At 43.1% G+C, this 24,026-nt stretch overlaps 1 protein-coding gene across 1 annotated transcript; it reads right to left on the bottom strand.

Moving 5' to 3' along the window:
• Window positions 1–12,767: 12,767 nt before the first annotated feature.
• Window positions 12,768–22,214, bottom strand: klf13 (Kruppel like factor 13). The gene is made up of 2 exons (XM_079568200.1): window positions 20,971–22,214; window positions 12,768–13,091 (listed from the first exon to the last, which is right to left on the bottom strand). The coding sequence occupies exons 1-2, from the start codon at window positions 21,464–21,466 to the stop codon at window positions 12,769–12,771; spliced, it is 819 nt and encodes a 272-aa protein (XP_079424326.1). The 5' UTR covers window positions 21,467–22,214; the 3' UTR covers window position 12,768.
• Between the last annotated feature and the right edge of the window lie 1,812 nt (window positions 22,215–24,026).

Raw genomic sequence — 24,026 nt, 5'->3', positions numbered from 1 at the left:
AGACAGAGGCGCGTGTACACACTGTCCTGTAGATGCCCACACATGTCTAGCGCTTAGGGGCACTAAAAACAATATTTCCAAACAACTTTTAAATGTCTGTATTTTGCAAATGTATGTTACGAACATGTTTTGTAATTCAGCGCCCGCGTGAGAATAACCGACTGAAACAAAACTCGATGAACAAACCAATAAAGGACAAATTAAAAAGGAAAAAGGAAAAAAGAAATTAGAAAGTCGTACTACAATCATACCAAACATAATGTACGTGAAAAAATGTATTAATAATGAACAAAGTAAGTAAATAAAATGCGTGTGTCTGGCTGGCCCAGGCTCCAGCTGCCAGACGGGCGTGATGACTGTAGGATAACGTTTCTGTTCTGATGAAGAATGCCCTTGTGTCCCTGTCCCTGTCGGAGACGGTGGAAGCCGAACTTTACACAGTGATCAGCTTTGGCCAAACGTGTGCTCCTCTGTGTTTTTTGTCTCATTTAGTCTTTTACTTGTTTTAGAGTAAAAGTTATTTCTCTGTGATGTGATCTAATGAAGTCGGGGGGAGGGGGGGAAGTTGTGTATTTTCATTTTGAGGGGGTCCGTTCCGATGCAATACCTCTGCTTAGATCTTCAACATCTCTGTGGACAATTTGTAGTTGTTTTGCAATCATAAAGAATCTCAATGGGAGATTAATATTAGACTAAAGCAATAAATTGGTGGTTTTTGCTACACCCGCTCCCAGTTTCTGTCTATGCACCGGTACTGTAACTTCTGTAGGTCAGCCGTGTCTTGTAATTTGTCACAAAAAAAATTGTCACAGTGTGATTTTGTAAACTAAATTGAAGCACGGGATTATGAGAATTTGATGTGCAAGCATTTTCAATGTTCAATTAGAGTCATATTGCTCTCACGTGGGGTAGCCAGTCCGAATGTCCTCCCTTGTTATACGGGTACTCGCTTGGTTCTCCAGATAGCGAAGAGCTCAGTGATTTCGCGATATATATTGTCCTCTTGCCACATGTATTTTACCCCCAAATATTACAATACTGCAAATTTGGTGATGTATCGAACATGCAATTCTGTCCGTCAATCCTCGATTTTGCAAACACAACATATACAAAGGCTGAGAACCGTGTGAGTACCCCATAGTGGTCTGAGTAGTGTCTGGTGGTGATTCCCTCGTGGTGAGTAGCACCTTGAATCACTGTCCCGTGTGAGCCTGTCTCTCTTCCCTGTTCTAGAGCAGTGGTTCCCAAACTTTTCAGGCCGGTACCCTCAAAATCACCTCGCAAACAATTTGGGGGCCCCACTCTAAAATCTAAAGAAAAATAGATATAATATCTTGCAAAAATTCATTAAATTTGGTCTAGTGATACTGTATGTGCTATGTAACAATGTGTAATTACTTGTACCTATGCAGTACATACACAATGGAATAATGTGTATTAGTTCTTTGGAGGTACATAATGTAATAAGATCCTTAAGGTTAGGTTTAGAGTTTGGGTCTTATGTCTTATTACATTATGTACCACCAAAGTACTAATACACATTATTCCATTGTTTATGTAACCTGTAAGTACAAGTTATTACCCAGTGTTACATAGCACATTACATACGTACTTAATGTGGCAGGTTCAATGTTTCAAGGGTAGTGTAAAATAAAGTGTTCTCATATCTTTTTATAATATGAAGGATCTTGGGTCCCCCATGTCTGTGCTCGCTTTGGGAACCACTGCTCTAGAGAGATATTTGCTGCTACAAGCACCTACAGCCTTTGTGACCACAGCGCTTTACCCAGTCAGGGCCAGCGCCCGGTGTCCTACTGCAGTGGGCTCAGAAAATACTTAGATCAATTTTTAATATGTAGCAGTCTGATACAATATGGAGGACTATAAAGGCCTTCATTTGAAATGAGTAAATGAAGGAATAAATAACAAAATACATTTTATTTATGTCATTATTTATGTTCATATACTTTATTATTTATAATCAAGTTCTTTTAAGTTTCTCAAAATACTAAAGCTGTTTGTAAAAATAAAGACTTTCCGTGACAAAAGAACCATTTCTCAATTAGCGGATGGAAGCTAAAGTAAACATTACTCCCTGAAAGCAGAGCTCATAAACATGTCTCTTAAGTACAGGGCCTTTAAAGAATCAATATCCGAATGCCGCATATTAAAAGCTGAACTGATTGGTGGTTTCTGAGCCGACTGCAGATCTGGTGTGAGAAGCGTAGTCCGTGTTGCTGGATGTACCATGTTGTCTCGTTGTGTGTCCCGGCCAAGGATGTGCACTGCCCCTGGGTTCGCTTCTGTCTCTCCGCACTGTCCTCCTGTTCCCCCCCTTTGTGACCGATCAATCCATGGACTCATGTCAGGACTGTAATATATCATTTTGTATTCCTTTAAGAGTTTACACTTTAAATGATTAATTTGCACATTAGGTACAAATGTAAATATGGAGAAAAAAAATAGTTTATTGTTACAAACATCATGTGTCTGTGTCGTTTTTTCCTTTTCCGTCACCTTTATGTGAAGAGGCTACTGGAAGTCTCCTAAGGTTTGAGCTGAGATTAGCAAGACAGCAATATATTTACGACATATTTAAGTCATTTCAAGTTTTTGTAAAAAGTAGTTACAAAGAGCAAAAACATTTTACAGCTTCAGTGAGAGGAAAATGTTTGTGAAAGCTTTGAAGTATGGTGCAGGGAAAATCATGGTGTGGGGCTGTTTTGTTGCCTCAGGGCCTGGATAACTTGCCATCATATAAAAAAAAAAAAATTCACAAGGTTAGGTTAGGTTAGGTTGCTTTATTTGTACCTGTGGGTAAATCTGTCTCGCTGAGAAAAACTAGTCAGACATTAAAACACATGATACAAAGACAAACTTGTAAGCGCTCCAGACACCAACAGGATGTGCCCCTGCCAAAGACACCACAGAAATTTAAGCCACTTGGACGATTTCAAAGACAAAAAGCAAAATGTCATGAGCAATTAGATGCCTACTTATTCATCAAGCCCTTTAGTGTTTTCAATCATAAAATTGGCGACTTGGTCCAGGAACATTGGACTTAAGTTATTCCTTCTGTAAAACGTTATGTGCTGTGAGCCATGGGTCGTTCTAAGGCAGCTTCATGGATGGCCCTCCTTCATTTATTATTATTCATCAAGATGTTTTACAGAAAAACCTGAGACATTCCCAACAGCGTGGAATAAGTAAGTGAACCCCTGTATTAAATAGCTGGCTGATCATTCCTCTTTACAAAACTTCTGCAGTTCAGCGAGATTCAGGCGGTGTACTTACTTTTTCCTCCCCGTCCTGTGACTGTTTACATGCTATAGCCAATAAAAATCTATTAAAATGTAAATGTCTTGGTGGTATTAGTTTAAGCAGACACTGTTTACTCATTCTTATGATTTTGATGAAGATCAGATCACGTTTTATGACCAATTTAAGCAGAAATGTGAGAAATTCCAAAGCATTCACATACATTTTCCCCCCACTGTTTGTCTTCAGCATGAAAAATGACAATTGTATATCAGCTCAAAAAGTTATTCTAAAGCCCAAAATGATCCCTCTTCTTTACTTGATGGGCGATGTTGCTGAAGTCGACCCTAAGTTATACCATATACCGTTGATTGTGTGTTCTGGGGTCAGTGTTGCTCATGAGTCTCTTGACAAGAGCTTGTATTCAGATCATTTCACTGTCAGTAGTAAAACAATGCCTGATTAATAGTATCATAAAATGTCTTGTTATTAATCATCTGGAACCAAATCTGAATAATAATGCTCAGAAATTCAGTGAGAGCCACCCACCAGGTACACTGTATTGTAATATTTATTTTGTTGCTAATGCTTTGTACCAGGTTTTTACAAAATTCTTATAATCAAAAAGTTAGTCATACCATAGGCCAGGGTACTTAAATAAAATGTATAGATTATTTTAGCTTAATATAAATGCACAACACTGTAGTTTTAGTGAATATTTTCTATATTATCAGCACAGACTTGAGGTGGGGGGGACCTTAGGATATCGCTCAAGGTCCCCAAGACAAAAATGGTTGGAAGTCACCAACACAGAGGAATTGTTCAACAGGACCTGGCGTTATATTTTTGATAAATGTTTACGTAAGATCATAGCTGTGTTCTCAAAGGTTCTTTAGATGTTTCAGGGCAATTAGAACTAACAGGTTTGCCTGATTTTAACCTCTGTTTGGACCTCTTTCAGTCTTGCTACAGACAGAGTTTAGCCCTGGTGATAATGGAGCTGTGAAAGTTCGAAAAGCATTGGTGTAAAATAGCTCAAACGTGGCCAGTCTGGCACCACGCACGGCCTCACTGTGGGAGATTCGCTCGCTTACTCACCGGTTCACCCAGACTACACGTCTTGGTGACTACTCAGAAGTCTGCCACCAACACACGGTCAGCACGACACAGCACGATTCTGCGAGGAGGAGAGCGTGTGTGGGCACAAGTGTGGCACAGACTTCAGTCTCGTGACCACTTCAAATGTCCTCCTCCTCCTCATCAGACCGCCCCTTTCCTCAGCACATGTGAAATAACCAGTTAGGCTGTTCAGATTATTGAGCAACTATTGTTTCATTTGAGGTGGAGAGAATGATAGATTTAAATATTATGGTTAATATCTCTGTCATTACCGAACCTATCCACTTGAAGCAAAAACTGCCTGAAAGCTTCATTCATTTTTCATTTATTTCAGGCAATAGCACAGAAAAGTACAAGGTAGACAAATTATACTTAAGTCAAATAGAGCAAAAAGGAATATACAGTATGTGAACATGGTCCAATTCTACCTGAAAGGGAAGATAACTTTTATGTACAAGAACAGAGAAGGTTTCCCTATGTCTTTATTAAGACTATATTTATTCATTCATTCATTTGTGGTGGCATTACTGAGTCACAGAGCAATTGTTGCAGCTGAAAGAACTTTAAGCCGCAAGATGAGGCAAGTTTTTGGACCCAATCTCAAAAGATGATTAAGTTGAACTTCAATTAATTTTCTATTTACTTATTTCATTGTGAATCCCCCATGGAGTTACTTTAAAAATCCATCCTCCACCTGAAATGATGGCATCAAGATGTGGAAAACACTCTTCCTTGCACCCGGCAAAAGGCTTTGTGTGGATTTGCAAAAGGAACTTTCTTCTCCCTTATTGTTGGTTCACTGTCCTTGATTTTCAAAGCCACAATGTGTTTATTCTTTGTATCTTTATATAGCTGTAGAATTGAATGAGGATTGAGTGGTATGGGTCACAAGAATGAGATCCATGTCCTCTTTGTTTGGTTTATTTTATGTAACTGGGAAAGTCCCACTAAGGTTCAGACCGTCTTATTACAGAGGGGGATATTATTGCACGTTTTTAGGGACCACCCAGAGGAAAGCTACACAGTCTGGGAACACATGTACCCTCCAAGATCTCTATCTGATCTCAATTAAAAGCAACACTGTTTTCACTAATGAGAAATAATACATTCAAGTATCTTTTATTGATGAGAAATACCTCTCTGTGAGAAACAGTGATGGGTCGTCTCATCTCAGCTCCTACAACCTTCCTGCTATGAGGTGTACTGTGCACCCAGACCACATACTTTACTGCTCATATATGATAAGTTTGATAAACCCACTCAAATTTGCTGTTTATTATTTTTGACTCAACGTAAATAAGGAGTTCCCTTCAGCCCCATCATGACCCCCATCCTTGCACCACTGTAAATATTTTCAGCAGCACATCCAGGGAACAGCGCGTACACGTTACATCACGATATTGTCTGGATGGCTTTAATAATAGGTCATTCTCCCGACCCCTTGACCTCCCAGAGAAATGTTTGTGACACAGAGCGACAGGAAATGGCCTCTCCATAGTTCCCTTTGTTTAAGAAGTCAGACACGTAGATGCCGAGATATTCCATTTCAATAGGCACCGATGCTTTCAACAGTGTGCAAGAATGTGTTTTTTATTTCTAAATCTAAATGCTATATGCGAGATTTTGGGAAAGTTATAGGAACACGTTTTAACCATGAAAATGGACACAGAGCCTTTTAACCTTGCACTTGGTTAAGGCGGAACCAAGTGCATTTGCTCCAGTTCAGCTTTACACAAATCTAAAAGGTCGCACTCTATAGACCAATGTAAAGCCTCATTTGAAAGCTAAGACCTACAAAACTAATTTAAAAAGATTTTTTTCCTTGCAGTTTTGTCACATTTTTGTCACTTTTCTGTTGCTCTTTTATGGCATTTCTGTCACGTTTTTGTCACATTTTCAACGCTTTTTTGTCACTTTACTGTTATTCTTTGGTTGCTTTTTTGTTGTGTTTTGTCACTTTTCTGTCACATTTTTGTTACATTTTTGTGACTTTTTCAACACATTTTTGTCACTGTTATTCTTTGTCCCTTTTTCATGTTTTTGTCCCTTTTTTATTGCATTTTCATCCATTCATATGTGTTGCTAGTTTTTTCAAGCAGCTTTTAGATTTGGGCAAAGCCAAACTGGAGAAAATGTGTTCAATTCAGGTGGGGGTTAAGAGGTCAATTGACCGAAGAAGCTTAACTCCTCGTAAAATCCTTTTCATTCATAATAAAGACACACACTCACGATATCCACTTATTTTATGAATTTATTTACAAATGTAAACTTCACTATTCCATGCATACAAGTTAAGACAACATACATTATCCAACAATCTGTTATTTTTATATTTGCATAGGACATGTTCACCATATATATCGTTCTAACATGTAAAAAATAATGCCATTAATAAAAAGGTACAGCAGAGCAGCTAAGACCAGCACATATAGCCTGTACATGTGAAGTAACCGGCTCTATACAACTGTAATACTTTTGTAGACGTAGTAGTGATTTTGGCTTGAAGAACAATGGGAAAAAGTCTTTGATACCTGAAGGTTATTGAGGTCCGTGTGGATGTACTGGCCAAAGCTGAGAGAGGAGTATTTATTTACATATGAGTTAAACTGGCGCCTCGGAGAGCACCAATGGTCATACACACAGGCAACTGATGGTGATGGGCAGAGACAGAGGTACGGAGAGAGCAGTACAATCAGATACACGCAAAACAGCTACAAACCGAAGCTAATGGGTCCGCTAGAGCTCGGGTGACCACCTCCAGGAAAAAGGATTAAAAAGCTGGACAAGTGCTTTTTGTTGGGGCAATGGCCTTGCCAATACAGTATGTCTCAGTTTAGACTAAATCAGGGGGTGCCCAAAATGCGGCCCTCAGACCAGTTTGGGTGGCCCTGTATGGCTTCTTGTTGAACTTGCACTATTTCATCAATTATATCGTCAAAAAACCCACATTGCATCGAGACAAAGAGGAGGCGTTATAGTCCCAAAGGAAAGAGCAAAGGCTAAATCTCATTTTTACTGCATTGACCACATGACGCAGCCTTCCATGAAGAGTGAAGAGTTTGGACACCCCTGGACTAAATGAATAGATTATCTCCTTTTAAATGTTTCCCCCCATTAGGTTGCGTTCTTGATTTAGAATGTGATTATGTCATAATGTCAGGTGGAGGGCAGGGGCCAATACAACTCTATGGAAGAAATCACATTATTTTTTATGTCTGAAAGTCATTTCTAATGGACAACATCATGCTCATGTTTTTGGTTTATATGCGCTGACCGGGAAGACAATGAACTGTGTGACAGTTTTTGTTTCATGTGGATTCTTCCAGTAATGACTGAGATATTAACCAAAAACAAAGACAAAGAAATCTGTAGTTCGCCAGTTACCATAGTTACCACCATGGAATTTTCAGTTGCCCTCCACCTCAATTTTAAACTATAGGCTCTTTAGAATGTTGCGATGTCACGTGAACGCAACCTATTGTCTAAGCACATTGGGATTTTTACGTTTTGCTTGAAGTAAGAAAGTAATTAGTGTAGCCATGGATACGTAGCCCCTCCCACACACACAGAGAGGGCATCCATATGTAGAAGCTTTTTGTTTCATAATATATATTTGTATGTGGAATGCCCTCCCGGATCTAGGGTGTTTTAACATTTTTGGTTTCAAACTTTACATTTTTGTCAGATTCATGATGAATAGGAGCATTCAAAGGAAACAAACACCACGGCGGTCACCCCACACTTCGAACCCACATTCGCTGCACAGTAACTGGCTAAAGCAGAACCACTCCAGTAAGCTTAGTACAATATAAGAGCCACTCGGCAAAGGACCAGGCTAGGCCCACCTAAAACACACACATCATTTTTACACCGTCCGGCGAGGAAAAAGGTCCGTAACAACACGTCGACTATCTGCATTCTTGAAACATTCACCTTCCCCCCTTTTCAAAACTTTGGTAGCATCGTGGCGAGCCAGGCGTGGAGCTCCGATCATTGCCCAAAATCTTTCTCGCCCTTTCTTCTAAACATTTCGGTAACACTTTACATGGACATTTGTAAAAAAAAACAAATATTCTGACACATAAAACATTCACACAGCATTCCTAATTGTTTATGAATGATTTATAAGCACAGAAATCAGGATTCAAGTTATTACTCGGACCACAGCATCTATGTAAGTGCTTATAAATTATGAACACATGATTAGGAATGCTTTGTAAATGTTTTATAAATGAAGATACTAATGCTTTACAAATGTGTTGTAGCCATTGTGTTACCGACGAGTATTTTACAAACTGAATGAAGCTGTGTTTGTTGAATATTGCATGTACGCTGGTCATTTGAATTAGCTTAAACGCCTACAGGGACGAGGAGCGACTGGCCAAGGGAAGCATAGAACTGTAGGGGGGGTACCACGACTCACTACAGAACCTCACGGTACGACAATAGCACTACTGCTGACCAACGGAAGCAGCACATTAGTAAAGAGGCAAATGCTTGATTTGTCCTTTGGAATGATGGGGGCAATCGAAGCCATACATGGGCCGGATTTACAGCACAAATTAAATCAAACAACACAACCCAATGCTTACAGATAGAAATGTTGAGATCTGCACTTTCCATAGGCAGTCTTAAACCTGTACATCATGCTTCATAGAAAACTGTACATGTTAAAGGTGGGCGTTCAGCATCGTGTGGTTGCTGTGTGTGAGTTTGGCACACGAGCATCACAGGCCGGGATCTCTCAACACATACGGGGTGAATGTGGTGTTTCCATTTCAGCGGGTTAGTTTTAGAAAATCAGCAAGGCTTTACAATTAGCAAAGTATTGACTTACAGTATATACACTGTTTTTTCTCTGGTCAAACTGGTTAAATGTAATAGTATTACATCTTTAAACAAAACCATATAAAATGGGGTCCTGAGCGTTTCTGCAGGACATGATGTGGCAGCCCAGTGTCACTCGATTCAAGTCATTCTATCACACGCTTCGGCTACAGTCTGGACAACGCTACATCATGGTTTAAGAACAAAAAAAATCATATAATTAGAGGTATGACTTTTCAAAATTACACGTTTCAAACCAATATCAAAAAACAAAATGCTAACAACTGTACATTTAATTCACAAAGTTATGAATTAATCTTAATGAACATAAAAAATGAAGATGTTTGTGGCAGAGCAGTGTCCCCGGAAAAGCCCAAGGCGCTGACACAGCAGTGTCCTGACATCAGAGAGAAGCTTTACAGGGTGAGCCCTCAATGGGACTGAAACATGACTTCAAATGAAACACAGAGAGTGTGAGCAGTTTGTAAATAATAATAGAGGAATACAGAAGTTCAGACGGACATTAAAGACACATACATCAGGAGTCAGCTACACATGAACTGAGCACTGTACAGTCTCCTGTAACATAGACCATGAAAACAGGACAGAATGTGTATGTGGCCATTTGTGAAGGATTCAAGTACATTTGGGGAGTGGGACCAGTTCAGACTGAAGTGTTGGTCAGGACACATACGGCCCTCTGTAAATGCTGGAGACTGATATCTAAATGAGTTGAGGTGATGCTGTCCACTGTCCCGCAGTGAACACGCACTCTCTCCTGTGTCTGGGTAAATCCATGTGCACTTGTGGCCCTGAGCTAACTGTGCAATACCAACTAGCAATGATTACATCTACCAGGCTAAACTACTGTCATTTATACAAATCAGAAACTAATGAGACAGCTCATAAACAGGCTGCACAGCAGCACTAGATAGAGTCCAAATGAAAAGTCTTTTTAGACAGGCTAAATGTGAGCCTCTCTAAACTGAGAGCTCCGCTCTGTGGCATTCAAAGTGTCATCCTGCAAGCAGGAAACTGTTTAGTGAGGACTTGGCTTCATGGCAAACCACTGCATTGATCTAAAAGGGGCTGTTCTTGGAGATGTGACTGAGGAGACTCTTCTATAAAGAGAGATGTCTGTGGTGGAACGTGGTGCACAAGGCCCACCATTCATGAACTTCCACCTGCTCTCCACCGTCAAGCCCCGACTATTCATCAAGTAGTTGATATGCATTAAAGCAGAACTGCAGAGACTGGAGGTGGAGCACATGCCTGTGTTTATGGTCAAATCTAACCACATAAAGGAAAGTGTATCGGGGCATAGAGCTGATGCATTCTGGGAAACACAGGCATAGCACAGAAAGGGGGGCAACATCAGTTTGGATAGTGGAGGCTATTTCCACTGAAGTTTGACTGTGGACTTATTGAGGCATGTGTGTGTAGAAACACAAGGGAGCGTTCTCACAGGATGACTGAGTGCTGGATATGTTCATTTGCCTTTACGTTTGTACAACAGTGTAAAGCCCCTGGTGGAAGAGGCAAGTTTAAAGCAGCTGTTTCACGCTTAAAGCTAACAGTGTTGTCATTTGGAGCTACATTATCCTTGGCATAGTGAAATCTGACGCCAGCAGAAGTGGGAACATCCCCCTCAGACGGCTCGCATTGTCTAGGTAGTACACTCTACATTCTCTCAGCCTTGCATTTGAGGTTGGATAAACCCTCTAATTACAGGTCCTGTTCCACCCGCAGCTCACAGTTAGGGGAGAGGATGGGGAGCCACTCCTGTGTGCTGCTTTGGCCCTGATAAGTCTACTTTATCAGAGCACTGTCTTACTGCAGATGTCTGCTTTGTTCTGACCACGTTCATACGTCACAGCCCGGTGTGAGGCCGCTCATATTCTTTCAGTCACTCCGGTCTTTGGTACATTTTCCATGTGCTTCAAAGATACTCTTTTTCATTGGGTTGAATGATTGAGACAAGTTGTACTTTTATGGCTAAATGAAAGCATCAACAGCTGCTTTAAGTCTTGACCTTTTCCATCAAAATGATTATTTCAGTCAACAATGCCACAGTGCAGGCACTGGGCACTAGTTTGTTTCAGAGCTCATGTTGCTCATAATCGGAAAGACACATATTCAAGATTACAGAGTACAGACATCAAACCCCGAGAAACATCAGGATGATTGAACGTAATTTGTGAGAATGAGTTCAAGCAAACAAACAGAAGAGTGCAAACGAGTGTAAGGCTAAATGTACTGGGTGTGGATCATTCTTTCAAGCTAAAGCCTTCCCTGAGTGGGGCGACGGTCACGCCGACTATGTAAAGTGATCAGTCTATTGTGCAGTCAGTGTGAATCTGATTAACAAGTGTGGTTTACAAAACTGTCTGTCCTGAGGTGTGTGTGCCCCTCTCCTCCCCTGTTAAAACACAATACAAGCCATCATGGACAATGATAAGACTCTGTGTGCTTCATGTTAATGTACACTGGACCTCTCACTGTGATCAGAGGCAGAAACTACACAGGCTAAAGCAGACAGCAGCCTCACTTCCACTGGAGGTACGGTACAGCAAGCTGTGGTTTTGGTTCTGAGAGATTAACAGCTCCCCCATCGTTACAGACAAATCATGGATTTATGCCCCAAAGCAAGGTCTTTACTACCATAGGCGCCGATCCTGTGGGTGCCGCGGGGATCAAGCACCCACCCAAACCTTTGATCACAAAAACCCCCAATGAACAACAAGATCATCACGACAGCCACCTTTCTATTCCTCTTTTCACGTCCGGGCGTAAGTCTAGCCATCACATTAGTCGGAGTGTGGCGGCGGTGCAGACATGAGGGTCTGACTTAAATGCCGTTGATCATGAGTTTGAGACTGATACTCCTCAAACTTTTCTTTACGTGTATAATACCATATTGCGAGTACATCGGAAGTTTAAATCTTGCTTTTGGTTGACAATTGCAATTCATGATTTTAGGCTAATTTTGAAATGTCTAAGCTGAGAGTAAACAGTGCACTGGGGGGGTTTGTCGGGTCGGTGGCTCAACGGGGCACCCACAGGGAATAACATAAATCGGCGCCTACGTTCACTACTGCAAACTGCTTCTGCTCGTAAACAGATTTGTTTCATTTCAAAATAATTAAATCATCTGTGTATTTCACTTGTCGTTGCCGCTCACTCTTGATTCTTCCTATTTGACTTATCCTTGTGTGTGTGATTTGATCAACACATTGAAATGTTTAGCTCCACCTTTTCATTCGTGACCACAGATCAAAGGGATGTTTAAAGCAGCGCTGCGTAATTCTCCACAGCGACTCTTTTCGACATTGGAATGTGACCCGTACTGAACAGTGGAAATTCGGCTGATATTGCCGTCTGAGAGAGATGTCGCCCTCTTTAAATATCACACAGGACATTGCACTACCATAAGCAGTTATGTACAGAACGGTACACCACAGCAAGTGCAGGAATAGCAGGGGGGGGTTGGCGAGTACTGTGCAACACAAGTGTTATGAAGGAACAGGCCTCTGTCGTCGCGAGGCAGAAAGTGCGAGTGTGAGTTTAAGGCGAGCTGGCAGGGCTGAGGGTGTGGCTGTGGGCGGGGCTGAGGGCGGGGCTAAGGGCGGGGCTGGATGCGTCCGAGCGGCTGTAGTCGCTGACCGAGCTGGGCCGGGTGCTGTGGTTGCGTTTGAGCATGGCGGGGTGGAAGTCGGAGTGGCGGCGCGCGTGCTTCATCAGGTGGTCACTGCGCATGAACCTCTTGTCGCAGAGTGGGCAGCCGAACTTCTTCTCCCCGGTGTGGGTGCGGTAGTGCCGGGCCAGTTCATCGGAGCGGGCGAACTTCTTACTGCAGTCTGGCCACGTGCAGGGGAAAGGCCGCTCACCTGCCAACCACAAGAAGAACACGGTTAGAAGAAAAAGGACACAACTGTATTTCAAACCATCCATTGACTGAGGAAATCATAAACATTTAATTGAAGTGCTATTACTGTACAATGGGCACGAGAGTGTACATGGAGCTCCTTTGTGCTCTCAGCACTGCAGAGTTAGATTTATTTCACTTTTGTTTTGGATTTTTGGTGGTATTTCCTCTTTACTGTAGGAGGTAGCAATGAAAAGACCACAGTTACCATAGTAACACAGATTTTTGTAGTAATTTACCGAATGTCTGTTAAAGTGAAACCAATAGTTTGTAGTCATTCAGAGCCTTTAAGAACAGAACATCCAGGTTACACCCCTTTTTATGGCTCTGCTCACATTTCACGAGTTTGTTCCTGCTACACAAGAAAACAGCATCAGGGTGTACTTTGGATATAAGGGATGTACTATACACTTACGATCATACCAGCAGCATTTGCACGATAAACTAACAAAGCCGAGGCCCAGGATGGAACAGTTCCATGCAACAATATCATTAGGTGTTTACAAGAGTACGAGTCATCAAGCGTTCACACGTGTGCATAGCTAACAGACATGTCAGACACCAGCTGAACAAGCCTGTGCTGTCTGTCGACGCGCCGAGGAGCCGTCACAATGCTTTCAACGGGACATTGTTCAAAACTCATATTCTGCATCCACTCTTGAATTTGCAATCTCACCACCGAGATTTGTTTGCTACACCGTTGGCATGACGACGTAAAAGGAACCGATTGGGTTTTTATGGAAAATCCCCCCCGAAAAAGGACTCTGCAGTGAGTGAGTCTGCGTAGCATGTCACCAGGCAATAAAAGCCACATGGCGCTATATAAATCTAGAGGTTTATTCCATTTTGATGTGGAAACTGGGCATATGCTCGTTGGGATATTTTGCATTTGTTAATGGTGCCTGGTACCATATGCCTATCGCTGGAGCATAGGCAAAAAAAACGTGATATTCAAAAACTGTCCTGAACATTGCGATGACGACATCATTATACTGCATAGAACCTTTTCAGTGCAGTATATGTTCTGTTCCATTTTTGATCAAAAAGAGATAAATGGGATTAGATAATAAAAATGACAAAATAAAATATAAAACTGAACATTTGCTCATTGAAAGTCACTGTGTTTTTTGTTCAAGGTTGCTAGAGATCTAACGCATTTCCATTTCAAAAGAGACACACACAGATGTTTGCATATCGCATGACAAAGTAGCACATAACCCGTTGCTATTGTACCGTGGTTTCCCGCAGTCTCAATGGAAACTGTTTATCGTGCAACAACGCTCATCGCTACCTGATGCCATAAAGTCTCCAACCCCTCCCACTTTACTTACTGTAGGCTTACAAAACATGCAGACAGACACAGCAAGTCTAGACAGCCAGTCTCCTGTCAACCTGGCGCAGCGAACGCAAACATCACCTGCCGCACGCACCCCCCCCCCCCGGTATTTGGGTCTCACGCTATTTCTGGAAACACTTCCGCCAACAAATAACTTAATTTTAGACTTTGAAATGGTTCCTTTAAGATTCACGCATAGCAGGAAGACTAACTTTAAAGCATACAATACATAGATGCAGACTATTACCACATGTTACCACGCTGTTTCTGTGCTGTGAAGTAAAGGGAAGGTTTTAGGAGCACAGCCGACAAAGACTTTGTGGCACATGCCTTCCTGGAGAACAGCCAAATCGTGTGGCAGTTGCAGTTCAGCTCATCTGTGTCAGGGATCCACCGACATGAATATTTGAGTGGAACCAGAGGAACCGCCAGCTACAGTGAACGCATCAGGTGTCCAAGACCATGTCACCACATCTCAGCAAATTATTCAGCTTATTTCCCATCTGTGCTAAAACTCTAGGCTTAAGGTGTATTTTGATGGGAAATTTGTATGTAATTTGTACTGTATGTGTGGAAAAACAGTTCAAAGAAAGTCGTAATTTCTGAGCATACACAATTCCTGGGCTCATTCTGCTGGCATAAAGGGGAGTGAAACCGCATTAATGGGGCTTAAACCATAGCATGCCACCAAATATTAACAAGGAATGACTGGAGGTGGAGAAAATTTGAGCACTGAAATGAGTAGAGTTCAGTTTTTAGAACAAGCACCACCTCGTGACATCAGGTGGATGAAACAAAAGAAACCGTTAGTGAAACTTTAGTGTAGCTGCAGATCGATGGTGACTCTAGTCCCGTTCGGATCATCATGTCCCTGTTGTCCGGCGCGTAGCGGAGAGTCTTTCTCAGAGCGTGCAGCAGCGGCAGCAGGTGGGGGGTGGGGTGGGGCTCTTCTGAACACAGTGACCCAGTTCCCCTAAAGTCAGTTACATCACGCACGCGAAACTGCACCTCGTCGGGCGCAACCCCTCCAAGGCTCCGCGATTATGTCACAGGTGCTCACTCTTATGTAAGTGTTCCATCCAGGGTCACCGGGTCAGTAACTGCTGTCCTCCCCACATCTTTATCCCATTCACAACTTCATCCACTGTATATATATATATATGCGCTTTGGGGCTGGTTCTCTCTGTGACTGCAAAAAAAAACAGCTCCAGTGTTATCGAGCCTAACACGAACCTGAGAGTCAACTGAGAAGACGGCATTCCTGGCGTGTCCTCGGGCATGGATCACATTCATGCTCCTCGTGCGACAACTCTGCAACCTTAAAGAGTTTGTGTAATGCTACGGTTATGTTAAGATGTTGCTGATTCGTGAAAAACAGACTTGTTCTACCGACTGATGTCATGAGATGATGAGAATTCCAAGGATGCTCCTTTATGTTGTAACGTGCTCAAATTGCCTTCGAAGTTCACATATTTTGCTTATAGGTATCAGCCCTGAATGCAAACCAGCAAGGTGGGCCCATACCACAAGTTTTCAGTGTTATTTTAAGCTCTGAACAGGCTTTTTGAGGCCCCTGCTCGCCGTGGGACTGGGGAGAACAGTGCCTTTCACCCCTCTGGTCTGGCGTCTCTGGGTTTTCAGCTTTATATCTGATTCTTCTCGGTGATGAAGCTAAAAGCACACTTCACACTGTTCTGGGGGCATAGCAGTACGGTACTATTTGTAGCATTGGCAATACTTCCCGTTTACGATTGCTAAAAAAGAAACGCAGCTGCCATTTCCACAAATGTCACAAATACAATATACTGCAAGAGGCAAAATTGGATCTCACTCTACTACAACTTAGAAAACCGGTACGTTCCCATCAAGAGGACATTTCGGGTGAGTTTTCCACGCTGCAGATACCTTTGTTTTTCTATCGCTACGGAGTGTGAACACAATGAAACAGGAAATATGTATTTGCATTTCGCAGAAAGAAAACTTTTTTTTCAGACAAACTCATTCATGTCATTGAGCATCACAGACCGCGACCTGCACCAGAGCCCACTTCACCTTTCTGTATGACGCAAACAACTGACTTCAGGCTTCACCTTGAATTTATGCTTTGTTTAAACGACCTGCTGTATTTTAGATGTATAAGTATGTGACTAATATGGCCATGCATTAGAGATACTCATTCTATTAGCAATACACTTACGACATGGAAGTGCGATTCCCAGCAGAAACCTCACCACAATAACAAATAATCGTTCTGTTCTATTGACATGGGCTGTTCCATTGTGCTGACAGAGTGTGAACAAAGTCATTCACTGACGTTTCTACAGCCCAAGCTCTCGACTTGTTCCCATTGACCATGAGATGCACTTACCATACATTAGCCTTTTTTTAACCCTATAGAGGAGAGGGGCTGCGCTGGATTGATTACTTCATCCATTTTGGTTCATTAAGTCAAAGTAGTGTGTGCTAAGATGACCTGCAGTCTTGATGTGCAGTTTGACATAATCATAGCAGCTGTGAACTATAAGCACAGTCTGACCCATGCAACAGCCCTCCAAGCATCACACACAACAGGCCAATGGTGCTCATGAGTAACCGACACTGGTTTCTCCTGCACAGCTGAACCCGAGAGGAACTGAAGCAAAGCAGAAAAACAAAGATGTGTTTCCTCCCTGCAGAATACTCCTCATCTCAGTGAGGGCCACACCCCTGTGAGCCACAGCCTGATTTATCACACATAGAACGGGACACACCTCACACAGTACAGACAACAGCTAAGGCACATCAGAACATTTGCTGGTGATGATGAGGTGCTGTGTACACACACTGGACCAGGGCTGTAGAGGAGCTCTTAGCCCTCTGAACGTTAATCAGATTAGCTGCAGACGCAGCTGAATAAATGACCTACATCAATGGAGGGCATTGACAGTGAATATCCTGTATGTTGACCCACCCCCACCCTCACTGTACGGACAGTCTCTTTGTAAAGCACATTCCTCTCTGAGAAATGGAGGTCAATGCTACCACCGCACTGGTCTGCATCTCTTCTCTGTACCTATGTCCCAGTGTGTATGGAGGGCTGTAACAGAACGCTCTTTATACCTCTGTCCAAGCGCAGCTAAAGAATACATAAGCCCTGTGGGCCACTAAACCCACGTCAGTACAGTGAGCACCATTCATGCATGGCTGCTTCCTCAGATCCCATCATGTAAAGCTTCACATGCTCCTGCTTCACAGATTGTTATAGGAGGCAGGGTTGAGCCAGTGCCGTGTGTAGCAGGTACACACTGACCTCTGTGTGTGAGGGTGGAGTCTGTGCCACAGTCACCAGGAAACCCATCTCTCCACTGGAATCTGCCCAACACTAGCGCTCTGTGCACAGGCTGGCACACAGACAGGACCTACACTAGAGCCTGCAGCTCGCTTTGCCCAGTGAAACATACATCATGCCAGAAACATGTCATTAAACATGGTTTGGCTGGAAATAGAAGCTTGATAAACTGTGTGTGTCAGTTAGCAGGTCATCCAGGTGACGCCACTTCATTCATTTAATGTGGAACATAATGTGCTAGGTCCATCTCAGGCTTTAGAGGGACCCCTGGTCCAACACAAAAGGCTGGAGACAAAATGTCAAACCAACTGTAAACAATCCCATTATGCTCTTTGTCTTTGAAATATACTGCCACTGTTCATTCTATAGCTTTGGAGGGGCTTAAGTCAAAGGGCTAGAGACACATTCACGCATTGAGTGTGCTTCTAAAAAAAAAAAAAAACTATAACAAAGAGAACATCCAGACTCCACACAGAGAGCTCAAGGTTAGGCGTTTCAAACATAGATGTAGTTTTCTGCATCAGGAATTAGTTCAGTTTGGTTTATTAACTAATAACATGCATTGTTGGTGAAGGGGGTATAAGTTTACAGACCGCATGTGAGACAGATGGGAGCAGCACAGGAGCAGACAAAGGCTACGCTAGCATTGGTTCTCCGCCCATCAAACTCACAATCTGCACTGTGTGACTGAGGCACAACGGCAATCGCAAGTACTACTTAAAATTAGCACATGCTGTTCCTTTGGACGTTGCACCTGATTTATCATCAGAAACTGCTTATGTCATTAAAGGGGCAAATCTTATATAAAAATGAGCTTGTCCTGTGGCCTTCATTACAAAAATCTCAACTGCACCTGGTTTTTGCACTACTTTTGAATTTATTTTGCACGTGTGCAGCTAGAAAATCAGGCCCCAGGAGAATAGAGGAGGGGGGGAAATGGGTACATGGGTTTGACCTCAAGGAACTCCAGTATAAGGAAGTTTGATTTCAAAATGCAGAACGTGAAAGCAGCAAGTCTGTGTAATGCAATAGAATCCATTTTCAAGCACAAAACAAGATTGTCACGTAGCATTGGGTCAACTATATCTCAGAGACATTCAGCAAAACATGGCAATAGTGGACCTAGTAATCCCTGCTACAAATAAAGGTAATGACTAATTCATAATTAAGATTCTTTACATTAATAGATCCTGCATATTGACCACAAAATCTGCCGCGCTAATTCACAGGCATTCATTTATTTCAAGCAATACTTCTTGAGTGCTCAGTAATGAAGCCTAATATTTGTAATGCATTATATCACAGCTTTTTCTATTGGCTTGCACAGAGATGGGGGCATTTTATCTATTAATATGTTTAAATCTGAACACCACCACCACCTTGAGTAACCACACAAATCTCGCCTCTGCTGCCTGAAAAGACTTTGGCCATCGTTCATAATTCATCTAAGGCGAACACATGGCACAAAATAAAGGGAAATAGCAGGGCATTTCGGAAGTCATGTGAGGACACTGCTCCCTGTCTATTCTGTTGGAGGGTGGCTGCGATCTGCGCTCTCTTCACTCGACTAGTGCTGGCTGAGAGGAAGCCCACACTGAGAGGGGTCGGGATGCTGCAAGGTTGGCTGAGACTGAGCGCTTGAACTTAGATGACCCACATTCTGGTGCCATTCGATTCAAACCATCACCACCAAGACCTCATGGGACACAGCCCAGTCATGAAGCAGGCACAAAGGCTATATAGACAAGAGGGGGGGAGACACGGAGCAATAAAAGTGTCCCAATATGCAACGGGGCGGTGGGTGGGGGCACAGGGAGAAGGAGTGGGGTGTGGAAGAAAATGTTGCTTCAAATTTGGCAAAGCCGTTTTGTCAAGATGACTAATATGTGGGAGCAGTGGAGTCGGTACAGTGTGTTCTCCTAGTCAGACAACGCAGGAGTCGATCACAAAAGCACAAAGGGAACCTGAGCTCTCTGCAGGGACAAGGCAACAGCACCATTTAACCACAGTCTTTTGAGACTTACCCAATCAAAATTTCCATTTATTGCCTCTAAGGCTGTCTGTCTGGCTGTGAACTAAAAAAATAATAATACACGGCGCTCCTACTGCAAGTGTTTTCATTGTATTAAATAATCTATACATACGTGTGTTTGTTTTCCATCATATATCAATGATTTTGCAGGTTTTAAGCCAGATGCCATTTCTACTGCAACCTCCCACTTGTTAATATTAATGCACCTCATCTGCACATTCACAGTATGCAAGCCTGGCACGCATGGCACTTTGGTATTCACTGGTGATGCATGTGGTATATATATATCCATAATGTCTAAATCGAGCACTTCCCCCTGGCCTGAGCTAACCCTTTCAAAGCGAGGGTGTGTTTTAGCCCTGACTGCATAGTGGAGGGGAAACCTGCAGTACAAGCCAGTGCGTCGAGGCTCTGCTAGCTCAGTCTGTTGCTGGCCAGATCAGCTGGCAGTGTGCGTCTCGCGGGGGTGTGGCACATCACAACAAAGGGCTGTGGGCAGGCGGGCACCACTCTATACCAATACTTCCACCATATACGCGCGCTGTCATGTCATTTGCGTGTCCAGCGGCGGAATGCGCACAGCCAGACGTGGACATACGCGCGTTGAATGGCTCCAAGGATGGCGGGTTTTCGCTCTCTTTACGCACCGCATTGCCACTGTGGTTCTATGCGATCACGTTTGATGATGACACTATAGTGGAGATGTAAACAAACGCATTTAAGAAGACAGGAAATGTGGAAACGCGCACTGCAGCCTGTTCTCAGGGCAAGACGCACGGGGGGTTGCGCGAGTGGTTAACGCCCCGACAAAGCTCGATTTGAGTGGGAGTGGCACGTTTCGCCTCTCGCCCTCCCCCTAGATTAAAAGGACATTTCTAAAAGTTTGCACGACTAATCAGGAGCAGCAAGCGCACATAAGAACCGCGGCGATGTGGAGCACACACTCTGCCCTTGCGTGTTTTGGTTGGGGTGTATCCTTGACCGACCGACTCGACATCCCCCGCCTCCCCCTAAGAATAGGAGACTGTGTGTTTTTACAGTTTTAACAGACTGAAAATAAACCACAAACCTGCTCCTAAAAGGAATCCTGTCATACCAGATGCACAAAGTTACAACAACAACATTCGTCGCAGCCACTCACTGACCTGTGTGTGTCCTTAGGTGGGCTTTGAGGTGGGATGATTTGCCATAAACTTTTTCGCACCCTGAATAGTGGCATTTGTGCTTTTTCTGAGGCGTTTCGTGCTCACTGCGCCCTCGGCTCCTTTTGCCTCTTTGTTTGAGCGCGGGGTCGGAGATGGTGGTAGGTGTGGCACAGTTTCCATCATCATCTCGCTTAAGGTCCATGCTGTCATCCTTCATCATTTTAGCCTGTTCGATCGCAACATTGTTGGTGGGAGTCTGTTGTTGGTTAAAATCCGCCAGGATTCTCGCCACGACGAAAAGAGAAGAGTTGTCTCTCACCAGAGGCTCTTTGAGGTCCTCCCCGGGCTTTGGCGAGCACGGGATCTCAGGCTTAATCTCTCGGTTCCCTTTAGGAGCGTGGACAACTGCGCGGTGGGACATGGAGACAAGGCACTCTGCAGCAAAGTGATCCATTTTGTCTTTGAAACAGCCCCTTCCGCTTCTTATGAGTGACATTCAGAATGAAACAGTTGTGGCGCTGAAAAGTTGTTTTCCGTGGTTCCCTTTGTGTAGCGAGCACAGCTGAAGGAGGAGGAGGTGGTTCTCATCTGAGTTTATGATCTTACCCACCGGCCTCCAGTATCACCCACATCCTGTGAGAGAAACGCCTCTTACACAAACCCGCGCACACCTCCTTCCCGCGGATAACGGACGCAAAGTAACTCTTCTTATTCCACTACAAAGTGTCTGCAAGCGTTAATTCCCGGCTCGGATGTGTGAAGTGCCATCGCTGCTCCAACACTCCAGCACAGAACCGTGAGCGTGTCTCTGGAGCGCCTGTTCCTGCTCTCTGTATCCATGCTGGGGGCGTGCCGCTGCTGCCGCCGGTGCGCAGCGTCACAGTGCGCGCTCGCTCATTGGCTACAGCCTGTCCCCAAATGCTCTCTGCTCCACACTAGACTTGACTTGAAAAGTTTCACCGCAGGTTGCCACCGTGCATTCAGATGATGATGAAGCTCTCCGCGCGGTGCACATGCACTGCAGTGACATTCACGAGCGACCAGGACCCAGGGATGCTCCGAAGGCGAGGGTACACACTGTACTTTTTCCCAATTTCAAGTGCGCCACCCAGTCTAATCGCGTTTAAGGACGCATTAGCGATTGTGTCACCGACTACGGACACATAACTAACCTATACCTCATTTCGGGACCATACCCACCTGTATCCCTCATAAAGGGGGCTTATAAGGACACACACTGTGACGCGCGCGAAATTCGGTTGAACAATGGAGATGACCTGAAATGACCCAAAGGAAAACGCCGATATCAAACATCCCTGTGTGGATAGACGTTACCTCTCCATAACAAATAAAACATTAAATCGTATTTCAGTTGCTCAATAATCAAAATGTCAAGATTGTAGAAACGTTCCGGCTGTACCAAGCAGTGCCCATGTGCTATGGGGGCATCTGAGGACTCCATGTAGACTCGAGCTTTATTCCAAAATAAGTTGTCCAATGAACACCTGCTACTCATGTTTTACCCTGCACTTGAATTTCAACCTCGGTTACAAATACATCAATGACGATTAAATGTATTCATGTCGTTTCATTCATTTTTCAACAATAGACTAGGTGATGATTAGTGACACCCAAGACAGCAGTGTGAAGACACATTTTAGCACATATCAAATAAGAATCCTGAATCATCATTATCAGATAAGCTTGTGTATGTGTGTGTTATATTTATGTCTGAAGCAGGGGTTCAGAATCAACATTTTACCTGCCAAATAATAGAGGTCAGAGAAGACTGCATGAACATATTTGATTTACACATAATCCCTGATGAGAAAAGTAGAACATAAAAATTAAAAATCAACAAAATACCACTCGGTACACACAGTATTTAATTTAGAAGTTTAATTAGAAGTACACTGTTCCGCTTTTCTTGAAGATAAAATCATTTAACCATACAACCAGCCTCTGTGAGGTGCCATCTTTATCTAGAAAAGTATCATGGAAGTAATGTACAGCATTAGTTGGAGATAGTGGAATCTAGGCAGGGGGAGATTGGAAAACAAATCCATGCTGAACTTGTCCTTTCATATATTGTGCACAGGTCAGTATAAGACATTTTGTTCTGCATGTTTCTGTTCCTGTAAACTTGAACTTGTGAAGTGCCTTTGAGCCCTGACCAATATGGTGCATATAGAAATGACAGCTCAGGATGGGCAGCTGATGCTCTCCTAAGTGAGTGAGCGAGTGAATGAATGAATGAACGGCCATTTTGAGCTGATGCACAAAGCCCACACAGAACGTTCCAGTGTGGAGAGTGAGTAAGGCCGTGCGGCATTCAGGGGCCATCTGGCTCTGGTATTTTACATATTCTTTCAGCACAAAACGCTGTGTTCACTGCTGGTGTCTGCTGGTGCACGTCTGCTCAGAGGCTCTCTTTGACAATTTCCCACAGCGGTTTATGGTTGACAGTGGCTGGAGACCTACCATGTTAAGCCTGCAGAGCTAGAGGCTCGTATAACATCAGTGCAGGAAATGCAATGTCAATAGAAACTGATAAACTATATCACAAGAACAGACTGTGTATCGTAACAGAATTTAGTGTACTAAAGTGTGTTTAGAGTTTCATGATTTCAATCCAGATATTTTTTTGTGGATGTTTTTGATGTGTAGGATAGGGAACCCCAGGTCCCCAACTGGTGGTCCAGATCTCTAGAGACTTTGATAAGGACCCCAAGTCCTTGACTTTTGATTTATCAGTCAAAGGACATATGTCAGTCAACAAGCCAAACTGAATACATTGCAATACTGTCTCAAATCCAAAGGTTGGAGAAATAAGTGCTATTTTGGAGCAAAATGTATATATGTATTGTTGCCTTTTGCAATAAACACGAGATTAATTGCACATACAGCATAGATTAATACAACATTTCAACAAATATAGATTTGTTTGAGTATGATCAGATTTTTTCCTTTTTTCCTCCAAATAAACCATGTTACACCGAGCAATGACTGCAAATGTCTAGACCCCGGATCCGTTGAAAAGCAAAGTTTGTGAACCT

The sequence above is a fragment of the Gobius niger genome, assembly GCF_951799975.1.
Source record: "Gobius niger genome assembly, chromosome: 12".
In the NCBI taxonomy this organism is placed as follows: domain Eukaryota; kingdom Metazoa; phylum Chordata; class Actinopteri; order Gobiiformes; family Gobiidae; genus Gobius; species Gobius niger.
The sequence above is the reverse complement of the archived record's forward strand: the minus strand, read 5'-3'. Positions and strand labels throughout refer to the sequence as shown.

What these genes read in the sequence shown, in the direction of transcription:
- klf13 (XM_079568200.1), bottom strand. Translation starts at nt 21,466, where the DNA reads ATGTCACTCATAAGAAGCGGAAGGGGCTGTTTCAAAGACAAAATGGAT. An exon ending in CCACCTAAGGACACACACAG is followed by an intron (nt 13,092 to 20,970) that starts GTCAGTGAGTGG and finishes TGTGGTTGGCAG; the next exon opens with GTGAGCGGCCTTTCCCCTGC.